This window comes from Ceratotherium simum, chromosome 25 (genome assembly GCF_057802395.1).
Source record: "Ceratotherium simum simum isolate JZ-2026a chromosome 25, ASM5780239v1, whole genome shotgun sequence".
NCBI classification, from domain to species: Eukaryota; Metazoa; Chordata; class Mammalia; order Perissodactyla; family Rhinocerotidae; genus Ceratotherium; species Ceratotherium simum.
This window is the reverse complement of record NC_141924.1, coordinates 30652313-30666787: the sequence shown is the minus strand read 5'-3', so window position 1 is coordinate 30666787 and position 14475 is coordinate 30652313. Positions and strand designations below refer to the sequence as shown.

The following is a 14475-nucleotide window of genomic DNA, read 5'->3' as shown; positions in this document are numbered from 1 at the left end:
GTTTATTTTCTCATTTCCTTTTCTTGTTGTCAGAAAATGACAATATTCCACTTGTAGTTGCCAGAAAGATTTTTTGCCTCAGTTTTATCCCAGTTGATTCAGCACTCCCTTCACCATTGTCCCCTTAGGCTCCAGAAACTTAATAGGTTTCCAGTATCTTAGTTCTTACAAAATGTATCATCTAGTTCTAATTCAGTGTCTCCAAATAATATTGTAGAGAACTTTGGCAAAGGTTTTAGAAACATTATCTAATAGCAAAGTCAGTTCATATTCCCTTTCCCCTCACTGCCCTTGTTCCCCAAGTGAGGATGCCAGAAGGACAATTTAGTGTGGGCTGAAATCAGTAATCTCATGAGGATGGGGGTAGGAGGAGAGAGTCAATCATTGTAATTGAAAACAAAGAAGTTGGACGGAAAACCAAGATATTTGGAACCTTCCAAACTTGAGCTCTTTATTTTATGATGGAGTAATTTAGTATTTTTTTTTAAGTTTCAGTCTTTCCCATCCTAACACAAAGCAAATTATTCCTTCTAACACAGACTTTATTGAGGCACAAAGTATAATAAGCCCTGCCTTTTAATATGTAGAACTTCTTTGCATAAAACTGCTACGCCATGATGATGATGATGATGATGATGTATATATTATCCGATGGTAATTATAGTCATTTTGAATAGGAAAGTCTGCATTGACAGAGAATGTTCTAAGGAGGACCAGCTACTAGCCAATTGCCTTTGAAAGAGAGAATTATTACATTAAAATTTTTTCTACCGTCCAGTATCTGTGGTAAAGCCTTACAAAATTTTACAAATTTGGAAGCCTGACTTTATCTCTTAGGGGTAGAATTACTTGAAACAAATTCAAAGACTATACTAAACCAGAATGCTAACTTGAATCCTCTTTACCACCACTGTATTCTCTGTAGTCTCTGTAGTCTCACTTGGGAAACTAATTATAATCAAAATATGAACATAGAACCAGAACAAAGGACTCTAGGTAAGTCAGCTTTATGATAGCACAAGGCAAGGGAAAGGCTGTTTTCCAAGGGATCAAAAATCTCTAAATTTGTTGACTATCCTAAGTTTTTGCAGTCATTAGCATGATATAAATCATCTTGCCAATAGGAGATGGCTGCTGAATGGTAGTTAATTGGCTTTGGCAATATTTGACTCTATGATTTTTCTTTTTGTCTCTCAGTACCAAAATGTACTGATTCAATGTTCAGTGAATGTTATAATTCAATATAGTAGAAGGATTTTTGTCTTAAATGCCCTAGATTCGATTTCTTTTACATTTATGTCTTTAATCAGAGTTTTGATATCATAACTTCAAAGAGAACAAACTTACAAAAGACTTGATCCAGCCTCAATACCTTTTAGATATATTTTCTTTGTTCTTCTTCTAATAAGTGTTAAGAAATAGAGTGTATAATGTATATCTGCATACATATTATTTACCTCTTTAAGGCCCACATTGAATGTTAGCAAAGAGATTGTCATGATGTCGTTGTGACTATCCTTTAGAGCCCACCTATCTGCATCTTATACTGAGTCATTGACATCACCAGCCAGTATCGTACAACTTGATGGATGACAACATTACCAAGCAGTAATTCTTGAATTATTTAAATGCTTGTGTGTGTGAACTTTAATAAACACAGTGTAAGTCTCTCTGTCCCTAGCAAACTCAAGACAGTGTTTACCATAACTTGCCCTAGGAGTGTTAGAATGAGAACTTTGTGGAATTAGGGAAGATCCAGTAAAAAGTAGGCATATTAAAGGAGGATGAGGCAGGACAATAACAGGTCAAGTCCAATCCTGGGTTAGAAATTAATACTGAGGGAGAACACATCCAGGATGGGATTATCCAACTGAGAAATATGAAGGTTTCCAAAATTTTTTTGAACAATGTTACTTTTGGCAGATTTATAATTTACTGACTTTCTATCTATCTCTATGGAATGTGCCACGAGACGAAATCTAGAGGAACATGTTAGAAAAACAACAATCTTAACCAGAAAAAAAAGGAAAAGGCACTGATTTAGCACACAGTACTAGAGAAGTGACCAAATTAAAAAGCATATTAAACTGGTTAAACAAAAATAGTAACTGACTCACACTGAAAGAGTAGCTGAGGGAAGTCAAACACCATGTCTGGGTCCCACCCGCAGACATTCTGATTTCAACAGTCTGGGGTGTGGCTCAGGCATTAGAATTTTTACAAACTTAGGGAAGATTCAAATATATGGTCAAGTTAAGAACCACCACACTAGAGGGGAAACTTATTCTGCACAAGGGGATGTAGGAGACAGAAATGCTCATTAAGTCCTGGAAGTTTGGAATACTGAGTAACGTCTTGATGAGACTATAGTAGAAGGATTGTTTTTCACTGGGCTCCCAGGGGCCACAGCCTTCAGAATCATCAACAACAGCTTCAGTACAGGAATCTGCTGAGGTTAATTCTCCAGCTAAAAAAAAAAAAAACATGGAGAAGAGGGGGAAACACTCCAGGAGGCAGATTTCTTGAATTCCTTCGGAGGAAGCAAGGGTAGAAGCCACTTGGGGGCATAGCTTCCAGTCTGGAGAACCCCCTGGCGGAAAGTTCTCACTCACAAAGATTCTGTCACTTGACAGAACACACACTCAATGAAGCATCTGGGTCAGAAAACCAGGGCTTAGCAGGAAAAGGGGAATTCAAAAGCCTTGAGTATGCGGAAAGAAAGAGAGAGAAGCTTCAGGTAGGCCTGGTGACTGGGCCCGCCACCATTGTCTGTTTAAAAGCTGTGCTAGAAAACAGGAATATCTCAAATGCTATTCTGAGAGAAGAGATATTACATTAAGGGATGTTTCCGAGTTCAGTGCTACTCATACCATAGAGGCAGCGGAATGACCTGGAGAGTTTGTTCAATGACTGATGGCGGGGCCTCCCTCTGGAGTTTCTGATTCATTAGGTCTGGAGTGGGACCTAAGAATTTATGTCTCTAACCAGCTCCCAGGTGATGCTGAAGTTGCCAGTTCAGGAACTACACTTTGAGAACAGCTGCTCTAATAATGGTAAAACAGTGCCAGAATTTAACTCCTAGTGGGAGATTTCTCCAAACTGTGTTTAAGCCCAAAGTTCACAGACTAAAGACAGTGAACATAAGCTGATCTACATCTGGATGAGGCAAACCAAGATTTCTTCCATCTTCTGACTTCTCAGGTACCACCAAGTCTCTTCTTGGGTCTCTGGCAACACTATATACCGGTTTGGGGAATATACATTTGCCTAGAATAACTATTTTAGGGACTCAGGATTAACTTGTTCTTTAAATTTGATGGGGGTTAGGATCAGTGTTGTGATAATATTGTGTGTGCAGTTAATGCTTCGTTCTCTTTAAATATCAAGGTCACAGGAGACTTGGTAATGAATTAATAGTTTATGTGCCTTTGAAGAAACTATATCTGTATTTGGAAGAGTCCACTCAGGTTGTAGTTACTGAAAGAATCCAGCTTGACCCAAGCCCTAAGAATCCATCTAGCTGAGATGAGGCAAAAGGAATTAAGAAAGGGAAAATTTGGACTGCATATTCTTTGGACTTTTAAATCATAAAGCAAGCAATTTTGATTTTGCACTATAATCTCTTGGAATTTAAATAAGTTTAGACTTTAATTTGCAAGGGACGCTAATCTGTAGTCTTTTATTTTTTCTCAAAAACTTCAAAGAAGTAGGGGAGCTATATACAAATTTATGCCATCTTATGTTTCTGGAATTGTACTAGTGGAGTATTTAATTTCATTGCAGAACTTCTCAGAAGCTCTATTATTAGGTAATGTGCTTTGATATAATTTGAGGTAAAACATAGACCTGAGAGTGAGATTTCAATCCCAGGTACAGAGAGCCCTTTGAGATAAAGTCATTAATGTTCTTGGATCCATTTCAGAGTTTCTGGAGTCAAAATCTACATTCTGCCAGAGGACGCCTAAGAGTGATGGTTGGCATGAGGGTAGGTCTCATGAAGGTGGGAGCATGACTGTCCTAAAAATAGGCTGATTTTCTCAAAGAGAAGAGCCTTTTAAACTTTATGGTTAAGCCTAATGGCTTGAGAGCCCACTATCCTGAGGAGTGGGTGCCTCCTCTGTTGGCTCCTTTACTCCCTCCTCCCGAGAAAGGAAGAATGACTAGGCTAATTGGTGAGTGGGAGAAGGAACTAGGCTGGGTAGTTCATCTTCCCTTTGAGGGGAATTGCCTGCCTGTCAAGAGCATACATTCTGTTTTGTCCCTCCATGGACCAAGATTTACTGGATCAAGTGCTGTTCTGAGGACTGGTGGTCAACCACCATTGCCTGAGACTGATGGCATAGTCTATTTCTGAAATTTTATATTAGGAAGCCCGTAGTTGCTTCACACCTAAGTCATATATTTCAACTTAACCTTTATCAGTAATAAAGGGGATATTTTGAACTCTATTTTTCTGAGTCCCATTTCTGTCTCTCAGCTGATTCTGAAGTTAGGTAGGGCATAGGAGGAGCGTGTCTGAGGTCCCTTAAAACCTAATACATATTGCCTAGAAAAACGTCAATAGTATATGTATCTGTGTGTGTTATAATACAAAATAATATGCACTTTCATGTACCTGACTCCTGGCTTCATATTATGTTCTAAACTTATTTTTTCTTTGCCTCACTTTCTTAATTTACATTTTTCATACCATAATGTAATGTAACACATAATTAGTAATATATGAGATGATATTGTGGAGAATATAACACAATGTACTCTATATTACATATTTTTATAAATTATTTTGTGAGATATACTATTATATAGAGATATTTTTATCTATATTTATATTTATTATATGTGTATATATCTATTTCTGTACACATTATAACATTTATTCATGTAACTAGTCTTAAAAACTGTTCAGAAAAGGTAGTAGATAAACACACAAGTAAAATAACTTATATCTCAGTTTTACTGTCAGGTCTACAACTGATGACAGGTTTGGGGACTTAATTTCTCGGCATATGTATTTTGTGACTGATCTCATAGAAACCTTATGTCCCAATAGATAACTAGAGATCTTGTTGATATTTACCTTTCTTCACTTCTTCTATTGTGTTGAAATTGTGTGTTTATAGACGACTATACTGGGAGGTACTGAGGGACAGGAAGGAACTTGGTATAATTTACCTGCCCCAGTTCCAGGCTCTCAGCAAAAGACTGGTAAGTGGATCTAAAGTGAACTGATGCCCAATGGAGCTAGCCTTCATTACAGTCCCAATCTCATCCCTTCCTTGAAGGCTTCCCTGATCACCAGTGCCTGAGCTTCAGTGGCTGTTGATTCAATGAGTGATTTGAAGGTAAAGCTAACACTTATTGAACATTTGCTATGTGCTAGGCTTTAAGTTCAACAGTTAACAAGTTTATCTAATTTAATCCTCACAAGGTATCTTATAAGTAGGAAAGTGAAGCTCAGAGGAGCTGTATGACTGTCCAAGGCCATACAGTTGGTGTGACAGACCTGGGACTCACACAAGGGAGTCTGACTCCAGAGCCCATGTCACTCAACACTGTGACAAACCACCTCCCAAAGCTGAACTGGGTGTATACAAGAGCAACACCCAAAGCTAGTGGTTTCTCCCACCATTCTCTGTAGAGTGTGTGTTCATGGTTTAAGTATCCAGGCAAAACCAGATTGCAAAGCAAACATCCTCATCCATTCATTTGCTTAGTGTAGGATCCGCACTCTGCCAATCTTTTCCTAACCAGTAAGCCCAGTTCTTCAGCAGATAGTGTTTAAATTATAGATGTCTCCTTTTTTTTTTTTTTTTAAGTATTTGAAATCCAGAATGTTGTTTGGATTTTTACTCTAGCTCAGCCTAAGGTTTTGGTAATCAAAACAGAATTTTAAATTTATCTTTCTCCCAAATTGTCTTACAAAGTTGATAATAAATCTTGAAGCTATGCTTTGTTATTACTGTTATGTCAACAGTTGGTTTCCAAAGGTGTTAAAAGGCTCCAAGCTGTTCAGCCTGGGTTACTAAAGAATATTCTCATGAGTTTCACATACTGGTATGTAGATATGTTAAGCACAGTGAAATTCTGCTCTAAACATTAGTCTGGTGCTCAAATTGATTTAAGTGATCCATATTAATTATCTAAAAGAATGTGACCATGAACACTGGCATGAAAGCTATATCTTATTTTCTATTTTATCTTGAAAATGGATGAAGAAGAAATGTGGCAAAAAAAAATTGGCAAAGATTGCTCAATCCTCATATTTCTCACAAAGCAGCTTTTAGATCAGAGGGATCATTTCACCTCTTGCTCCCTCAAATACTGTGACAGCTAAGAGAGACGCGTAGATAGTGTGTTAATTATAATCACTTGAAAATTCCATTTTTCTGATTCCTAATAATCAAGTTACTTAAATTCACAGAAAAGAAACCTCAACATTGGACCCAATGTTTACTAAAAGAAGTAAGGATTAAAGAGAAGAAGCAGGAAAATAATGGAGACTTTTAGTGCTAAAGTCTCTCTGGTTTGGCATTAAAAGAATCTGGTTTAAATTTTACTCTGAAACTTAGTAGCTGAGTAACCTTGGGAAGAATTCTGATCCTCAGTTGTTCTTATTAATAATAATAATAATAGAATAATATCTCATTTCAATGATAGTTATGAGAATTAACTTACGTTTGTGGTCTCATAAATAAGGTATAATACAAATACAAATAAGTCACTGGCAAAGACTATCAGTGTTCTTTTGTTTCCTGATGAGCTTACATAATTGTATATATTTGTTACTTCATTTTTTTAAGATTTTCAAGTAGCTTAAAATAAGAATCAAATGGTTTAACACTGTTTTTAAAAGAGGCATATGGAAAGTCAATCAATAACCATATTAAAAGCTCATCAGCCAAATTCTTCCCTCCCTTCCTCCAGAGCATCTTCACTGAAGAGGGAAAATGAAGAAGATCAGCTTTTATTTTTTGCCAAATCCTAAAAAGAATATTTAATTCAGACTGACTGAGTTAAAGTTCTTCTTCCAATAAAAAAGGGTTTTATATGCAAACCATATGTTTGAAACTTTAAAACATATTGTATAAATTGGCCAAAGTGAGAGATAATTCCGAATACAAAGATAAAAGTGTTGCATGTCTTTTGTTACTGGAGGAAATAAATAGTAGAAATATTACTAATTTAATTACTTTTTGTTCAGAAAATACAGAGATGATTTTTGAGACAAGTTGCCCATTAGCATTAAGAAAGTTCTATATTGGGACCGCCCAGTGGCACAGCAGTTAAGTTTGCACATTCTGCTTTGGTGGCCCGGGGTTCGCCGGTTCAGATCCTGGGCACGGACCTACTCACCACTCATCAAGCCATGCTGAGGGGGTGTTCCAAATAGAGACAAGTTACCCATTAGCATTAAGAAAGTTCTATATTGGGGCCGCCCAGTGGCACAGCAGTTAAGTTTGCACTTTCTGCTTTGGTGGCCCAGGGTTCGCTGGTTCAGATCCTGGGCGCTGACCTACTCACCACTCATCAAGCCATGCTGAGGCGGTGTCCAATATAGAAGAGCTACAACTCTACAGCTGTGATATGTACTAGGGCTTTGGGGAGAAAAAAGGAAAAAAAAAGAGAAGATTGGCAACAGATGTTAATGCAGGGCCAATTTTCCTCAAAAAAGAAAGTTCTATATCAATTTATTATATTTATATAACCTAACTAAAAATCCTTTATATATATCATTATCTAAAGCAGACGTTGATTCTACAAGTAGTCCAAAATTAGTTTGATTCTACTTAAGTAGTTTCTGGTGTTAGGGGCATATATATTCTAAAATGATTTTGCATGACACCATATTATCATGACGGCAAGTGAAAAGAAACCATTGCTCAGTTATTACACACAATTTCCTTCATTGAGTTCTCTCCCATTCTTACAACTCCACTAAATTTAATTTTCATTCCTTTGATGAATCTTGTAGCCTCTTCATCTCTAAAAGCTATTTTCAAGCAGAAGTAATTTATTTCAATGGTAGTTTTATTTATAAGAATGATTTTAAACAATCTAGCTACTTATTTTCTCTATGAAAGAGAAAAATTGGTCTAAGATCAATGGCGAGTAATAGCAAGGAAAGCATCCTTCATTCAAGAAATTTCCTACTGGTCAATTATTACTGTTATTCCTTTATTAGTTGTTATTGTTATTTACTTATGAATGCATACCCCAACTTATTCCAGCAAGTGTATGAGGTGGTTTTAAAAGCATGTATGGTAATACTTCAAACAATCTACATGAGAAGATTAGAATGACAGGAAAATAGTGACTGGCCCCATGGTGTAGTGGTTAAGTCTGGTGCGCTCTGCTTCGGCTGCCTGGGTTCTCAGGTTTGGTTCCCTGGCATGGACCCACACCACTCATCAGCCATGCTATGGCAGCAACCCACACACAAATAGAGGAAGACTGGCACAGGTGTTAGCTCAGGGCTAATCTTCCTCAAGCAGAAAGGAGGAAGATTGGCAATGGATGTTAGCTCAGAGAGACTCTTCCTCACCAAAAAAAAAAAAAATGTTTGACAGGAAAATAAAGGTGGGGGAAGTAATATGAAATGAGGGAAGAATGAGGCAAAAAATTAGGCTCCATGTTTCTGAGTAAAGTGACAAACACAATTAGTTACAAAATGTAGATCCCTGAAAATAAGCAAATTTCTTACAAGTTGCAACCCATTCTGACCCTGAGGCCTGAGAGAAATTTCTCCTCCACATCCTCAGGAAGAGAATTGTGTGGTATCATTGTAAATGCCCTTCACACCATCCTACAGTAAATACAATCAAGTGCTCCCTAGGGCTCTGTAGTATAACATCCTTGGTGTTTACTAAAGATGCAGGGACATCACAGATGCAATTAAGTAAAAGTAATTATATAAGACTAAAGTAAGATAATATAGGCGAGGAAAAGTCTAATTGTCTAAATGGAACTGAGGAAATTTTACTGGAGGAATGGAAGTTCATATCTTTCAGCAGAGCCTCCATAAATATTGATACAGCTGCTGAGTACTTCTCTGGACAAAAGAATTTACTCGTGGGCAGGGTCAATGTTTTTCTTAGGCCTAAGAGAAATGGACAATCAACAACCCATAAACTATACCATGAAAATGGAAACACCAAATGCCTACCTTGATTAAAAACACAATCTCAAGTTAAGCCGCTCGAAGAATACCAAGTTTTGAACTATGTAGTTTTCTGATGAACTCTTTAAGGCAAATAGCAAAATGTTTCCCTGGATCCTAGACCACCAAATATGTGAGATATATGTTGCCCATAGCTTAGACAAATGTTGGAGAATGCCTATCCATAATTATTTTTTGAAGTAGTTGGTCTTAAGCCATTCATTCTCACAGTAATCAGATAACAGTCAGTTGTCTATAAGGGTTACTTCTAGTTCACATTATTCACCCATAGAAGAATGCTTTTCTTTCTCTTTTAAGAGTGTTGGAGCACCTGGCATTCAGTTCAACTAAAAACAATATTAAGTTAAAATGACAATTTGGAAAATGGTAGAAAATGTAGGAAGGATAGTACAATATTTTATTAACCTGTTGGAAATTATTTTCTGATAAAAGAAGATAACGTTACTATGATTATATACCATTAATAACTGTGAAATCTTAGTCAAGTTACTTAGTTGCTCTTGTCTCAATATCCTCATCTAGTCCATGGGAGTAACAATGGTACTTCATAGATTTGTTGAGAGAAATAAATGAGATAATACATGTGATCTGGCTAGAACAGTCTCCGACATGTAATAAGTCTTCAATCAGGGTTAGCCATTATTCATCAGGAAGCAAAAAGTCTATATTTCAGTCTTATAGCCTATATTTTGGTCTTCATGTTATACCAATAAATTTGTCTTCTGAGTAATATAGAGCACAATGATGAACTTGCTGGGCCTAAAATCTGCTCCTAACATAGAATCCGGCAGATCCTGGTTATTCTAGATCATTAGAAATCACATAAGTCATCAGTCTGGAATACTATTACTGCATACAATTTTCAAAATCAGAAATACTTTCATGACCCTTTTCCAGCCACTAAGGAGGTAATGAATATACTACCACCAATAGAAATCAACAGAACTCTATTGAGATTCTACCCATGGGGATCGGGGATGGTCTGGCTCGTTAACTAGATAAATCACTAGACTCACAAATGTAAGCCTTGCATCATTATAATTCAAATTTGGTTTTCAGAAAAAAAGTTTAAGTTGTTACATACTGTATTAGTTTTCTATTGCTGTATAACAAATTGCTGTAAACTTAGCAGCTTAAAATTATAGGTATTTTTTAGCTCACAGTTTCTGTGGGTCAGAGCCCAGGGATGGCCTGCCTGGGTTCTCTGCTCAGGGTGTCACAAGGCCAAAACCAAGGTGATGGCCGGGGCTGTGATCTCATGTGAAACTCTAGATTTCTTGTGTCTAGAGGCCTGAGGTCTCCATATACTTGCTGGCTGTCAACTTCTCCCAGCAACTAGAGGTTTTCTGCACTCCTTGCTACATGGACCTATCCATCTTTAAAATCAGCAACAGACAGTTTCCCTTACAATGAATTTTTCCCATGCTTCGAACTTTGTCCTGACCTCAACACACTGATTCAAAGGGCTCATGAGTTTAGGTCAGGCTAATCTCCCTTTTTAAATTAGCTGTGCCATATAACATAACCTAATTACAAGAATGAAATCCCATATATTCATGATGTTAAGGATTATAAAGGGCATGGACACACCACGGGATGGATCTGTTAGGAGACATCTTAGAATTATGCCTACCACATATGTCAAAGGCCTTAAAGATTAATAAGTCAAAGCCTAGACCAAAGAGTCTGCTACATTGGCCTAAGATGCCAAGTCTTGGAATTTATAAGAAAGAAACTGACATATATTTTAGAAGCATTGTTCAGTTAGCCCATAAATTTACAATTTTAGAGTATAAGGTTGTCTTTTCTATAGAAGAAATAAATTCTAAGCTAAAATAGGCAGAACCATGCTCTCGGCATTGAGAATAAAAAAAACTGAAAAACCTGATCCCGCCATTCTCCATATGCTTCATTTACCATAAATTTTTCCATCAACTACTCTATATGGGTGTGTTATCAGTGTTCACTCAGAAAGTGTCACATAGGATCAAGAATATCTGGAACAACTGACCTGAGATAAATAAACTTATCAGGAGTTACCAGACTCTGAACTTCAAAGCTGCAGTCAAGAAATTCATGTCATGAGTAACTATATTCTAGAATCCATTCACATGATTGGATCTATTGGCTTTATTGCATATCTTCCAATAAAATATATACTAGCTCTTTGTTTGTAAAGCAATTTATAGTAATAATTTATTAAGATCTGAGCTCAAGTTCTTCTGAATTTTGTTCCTCATGTCATCTTGTTTACTCTATCATATTGTTTTTGGATTTCTTTTTTCATGTGTGGTGGGTGAGTGGGTTGGTTGATTGGTTTTTGCTACTGGACCAACCTTGTAAATATTTCTTTTTAATTATGTATGATTTATGTTTTCAAATGTGTTATTTTTTCATTATAACACATCTTCATGTGTATGTGTATGTATATCTATATCTATCACCTATCTATAAACCAGTTTTCAGATGATGACTTCCCCATAAAGGATTGTTAAATCAGGGATGACATATATTTCAGTCAATCACAAGAGATTATTAGTAGCGTTCTTGAGCCCTCAGTCATTAAGGATTCTGAGTTTGGCTAGGCCAGTTTAAAAGAATTCTGTGGAAAATTATAGATGTTTCCATGAGGTAAAGCCCTGGGGTGTATAAGGATACAATGCCACGCGTTTGGTACCTTGCAGGAAGGTGGCTATTCCAGAATACGCAAGTACTGAGGAAAGATTCTGTACTAAATCATCTTTAAATAGACATATTTATTAGTTTAAATTTCTTGATGCCAGGAAAAACTTTAGAATCTCATGAGAATGTCCAGAGCCTCCTGGGGAGTAAAAAGGATTCTGACAGCAAGGAATGGCTTAAAAGAGGGCTGCAGACAAAGCTCATATCCTTCACAATTTTGGCTAGGGCAGCTTGGTCTCAAACAGTATTCTTTCTGTTGTACATTTGGTCTTCTGAAGGCAATAAGCAGTCCCTTGAATCCATTCACTAGCCTGACTCAAAATAGAGGATTCACTTATGGTAATCATCAAACCTCTTTAATCCTATAAAATATTTTTTAGGGGCTGGCCCTGTGGTGTAGTGGTTAAGTTCAGTGTGTTCCACTTCAGTGGCCCAGGTTCAAGGGTTTGGATCCCAGGCATGGACCTACACCACTTGTCAGCCATACTGCAATAGTGACCCACATATAAAGTGGAGAAAGATTGGCACAAATGTTAGCTCAAGGCTAATCTTCCTCAGGGGAAAAACAAAATTTTTTGGAGGAATGACAAGTAAGTTTAAACTGAAATGTTTAATTTTGTAGGTAAATGCAAATATGCACTAAGTTTTTTTTTTTTTTATATTTATACAAGATGGAAAAAGGAGCAGGGAAGACGGGTTAAGCACTGGAAAATTTCCTTCTTATACTCTCCATTGATGCATTAGGCTGGAGATCTAGAAGTCACATAGAGCAAGATCAGTGTTAATGACCACAAATTCTCAACAGCAAATTCCCTAACATAACAAGCCATACAGTGGAATGACTCAGGTAGTGAATATTAATAAAAACTTAGAAAACAGCATCACAACCAAATATGCCGAAGAAAATATGTTGTCAAGCCTGAAACTTTACTAAAAAGAGAGAAAGAGAGAGGGGAGGACACAGAGGGAGTGAGAGAGAGAGGGAGCTAGAGAGCAAGGGAGAAAGAGAGAGAAATGAGGAGAAAAATAGGGTGGGGAGACTTCTAAAAGCTAATGTATTCCGAAAATCTGATTCTTGTATTTCATAAGGCAACATAAATAGTGATGAGAATGTTTACTATCTTAATAAAGATATATCCAAGTTCCATACAATTTAAATATATAGTTTTGTCTGAATGTTCATTTCACTGGTCATCACAAGTAGTTATTCTAATAAAATTTACACTTGAAAGACTGCCCAAAACAGTCTTGTAAAGGTGATGTAATTTCCCTTTTGGTTTATTTCTACTTAATTAGTTTTTGTCAATGTTGTACATTAATTACACTCCAGCATTTCAAGGTCTGTTTGTTTTCTGATTCAGAAAAATTAGTCTGCATCCTTTGGTTATGTAAAAAGCCTGGCATTTAATTAGGAACATGTCATATCAGATTTATGTAATGGGCTATAACCTTGCCAATGCCTACATTACTGTTGAGAGATAATCAGTTACTTAGGAAAACACATTCACTCTTGGAATGTAGTGGAGTTCCACACATTGTCCTTTCTCTGCATTCTTTTTATTTTCTTCTAATTTATTTTTATCTCATATCATTTTCCTTTCTCCAAAACTTCCTTATTATTGCATGGGTATTATTTTAACTCTTCTTTTCCTTATTGATTGCCTTTTCCTCTAATTATCTCATTCTAACTTGATAGGAACTTTTTTTTTTCAATTCTGTGAGGAGATAAAAAAAAAGGAAGTGAACTGTAAGAAAGCAAAAGAGTGTTCTAATGTTAACCTCCAACGGATTGAGCATGTTCTGGAGAAAAGGTTCATATGAAATTATTAAGATAGAACATCTCTAGTTATAAATAAACAAAAATCTATTTGAAGAGAACAAACTCCACTAATGCCCGATACAATGCTTTTAAAAGTCTCAACAGTGGGAAGAACCAGTTACCTCAGCTTGACCGTTAGGTACGTTTTCATAGTTGTATAAATTATTCAGGTCTTCCGAGGTGGCATCGTAGGTTTCCGAGTCATAGTTGATGGGCTCTAGAGTTGGAGCAGTCACAGCAGCATCAAAGATGACAAGTCCCAGAACCAGTCCTGCTAATGTTTTCATTTTTAAAACTTTCCTAATCATAAGATATTAAAAAGCATAAATATTTAATTGATTTTAACTTATGAATAGTTTGCACCAAATAAGAATGATAAATCAATGTCAACACTGAGAAACTCAAACTGGTTGGTAGCTTTCTTTACATGGATAATTTATAAACATAACACATGAAATTGTATGGCTTCTGAGGACCATTGATACCAGATGTTCAAGTTAATTCACAAACCTATCCACATTTTTACAGTAGATATTGTAATTCCAGTGAAATTGATTTTATTTTATAGTGAAATATGGAGAAAATGAGATGCAGAAAGATTGTGATACACTTATTCACAAAAGCCTTTACGTTACCTAAGAGTTTTACCATTTCCTAAGCATTAAGATTCTTTCATCAACTCTTGGATGTAAGAATGATGATGACGATGATGGTGAGGATGATTCTGATGATCACTACAACTGTCACACCATTTTAGAGATGAGGAAACCAAGACAGAGTTGGCTAGTGATAC

The 14475-nt window shown here is 36.4% G+C and overlaps 1 protein-coding gene across 1 annotated transcript in view; it reads right to left on the bottom strand.

Moving 5' to 3' along the window:
• EPYC (epiphycan) overlaps positions 1-13969 on the bottom strand; it is a 33929-nt gene extending 19960 nt beyond the window's left edge. Inside the window, exon 1 of the mRNA XM_004417940.3 lies at positions 13805-13969. Within this exon, the coding sequence (XP_004417997.1) occupies positions 13805-13969 (165 nt within the window). The remainder of the gene's footprint in view (positions 1-13804) is intronic.
• Between the last annotated feature and the right edge of the window lie 506 nt (positions 13970-14475).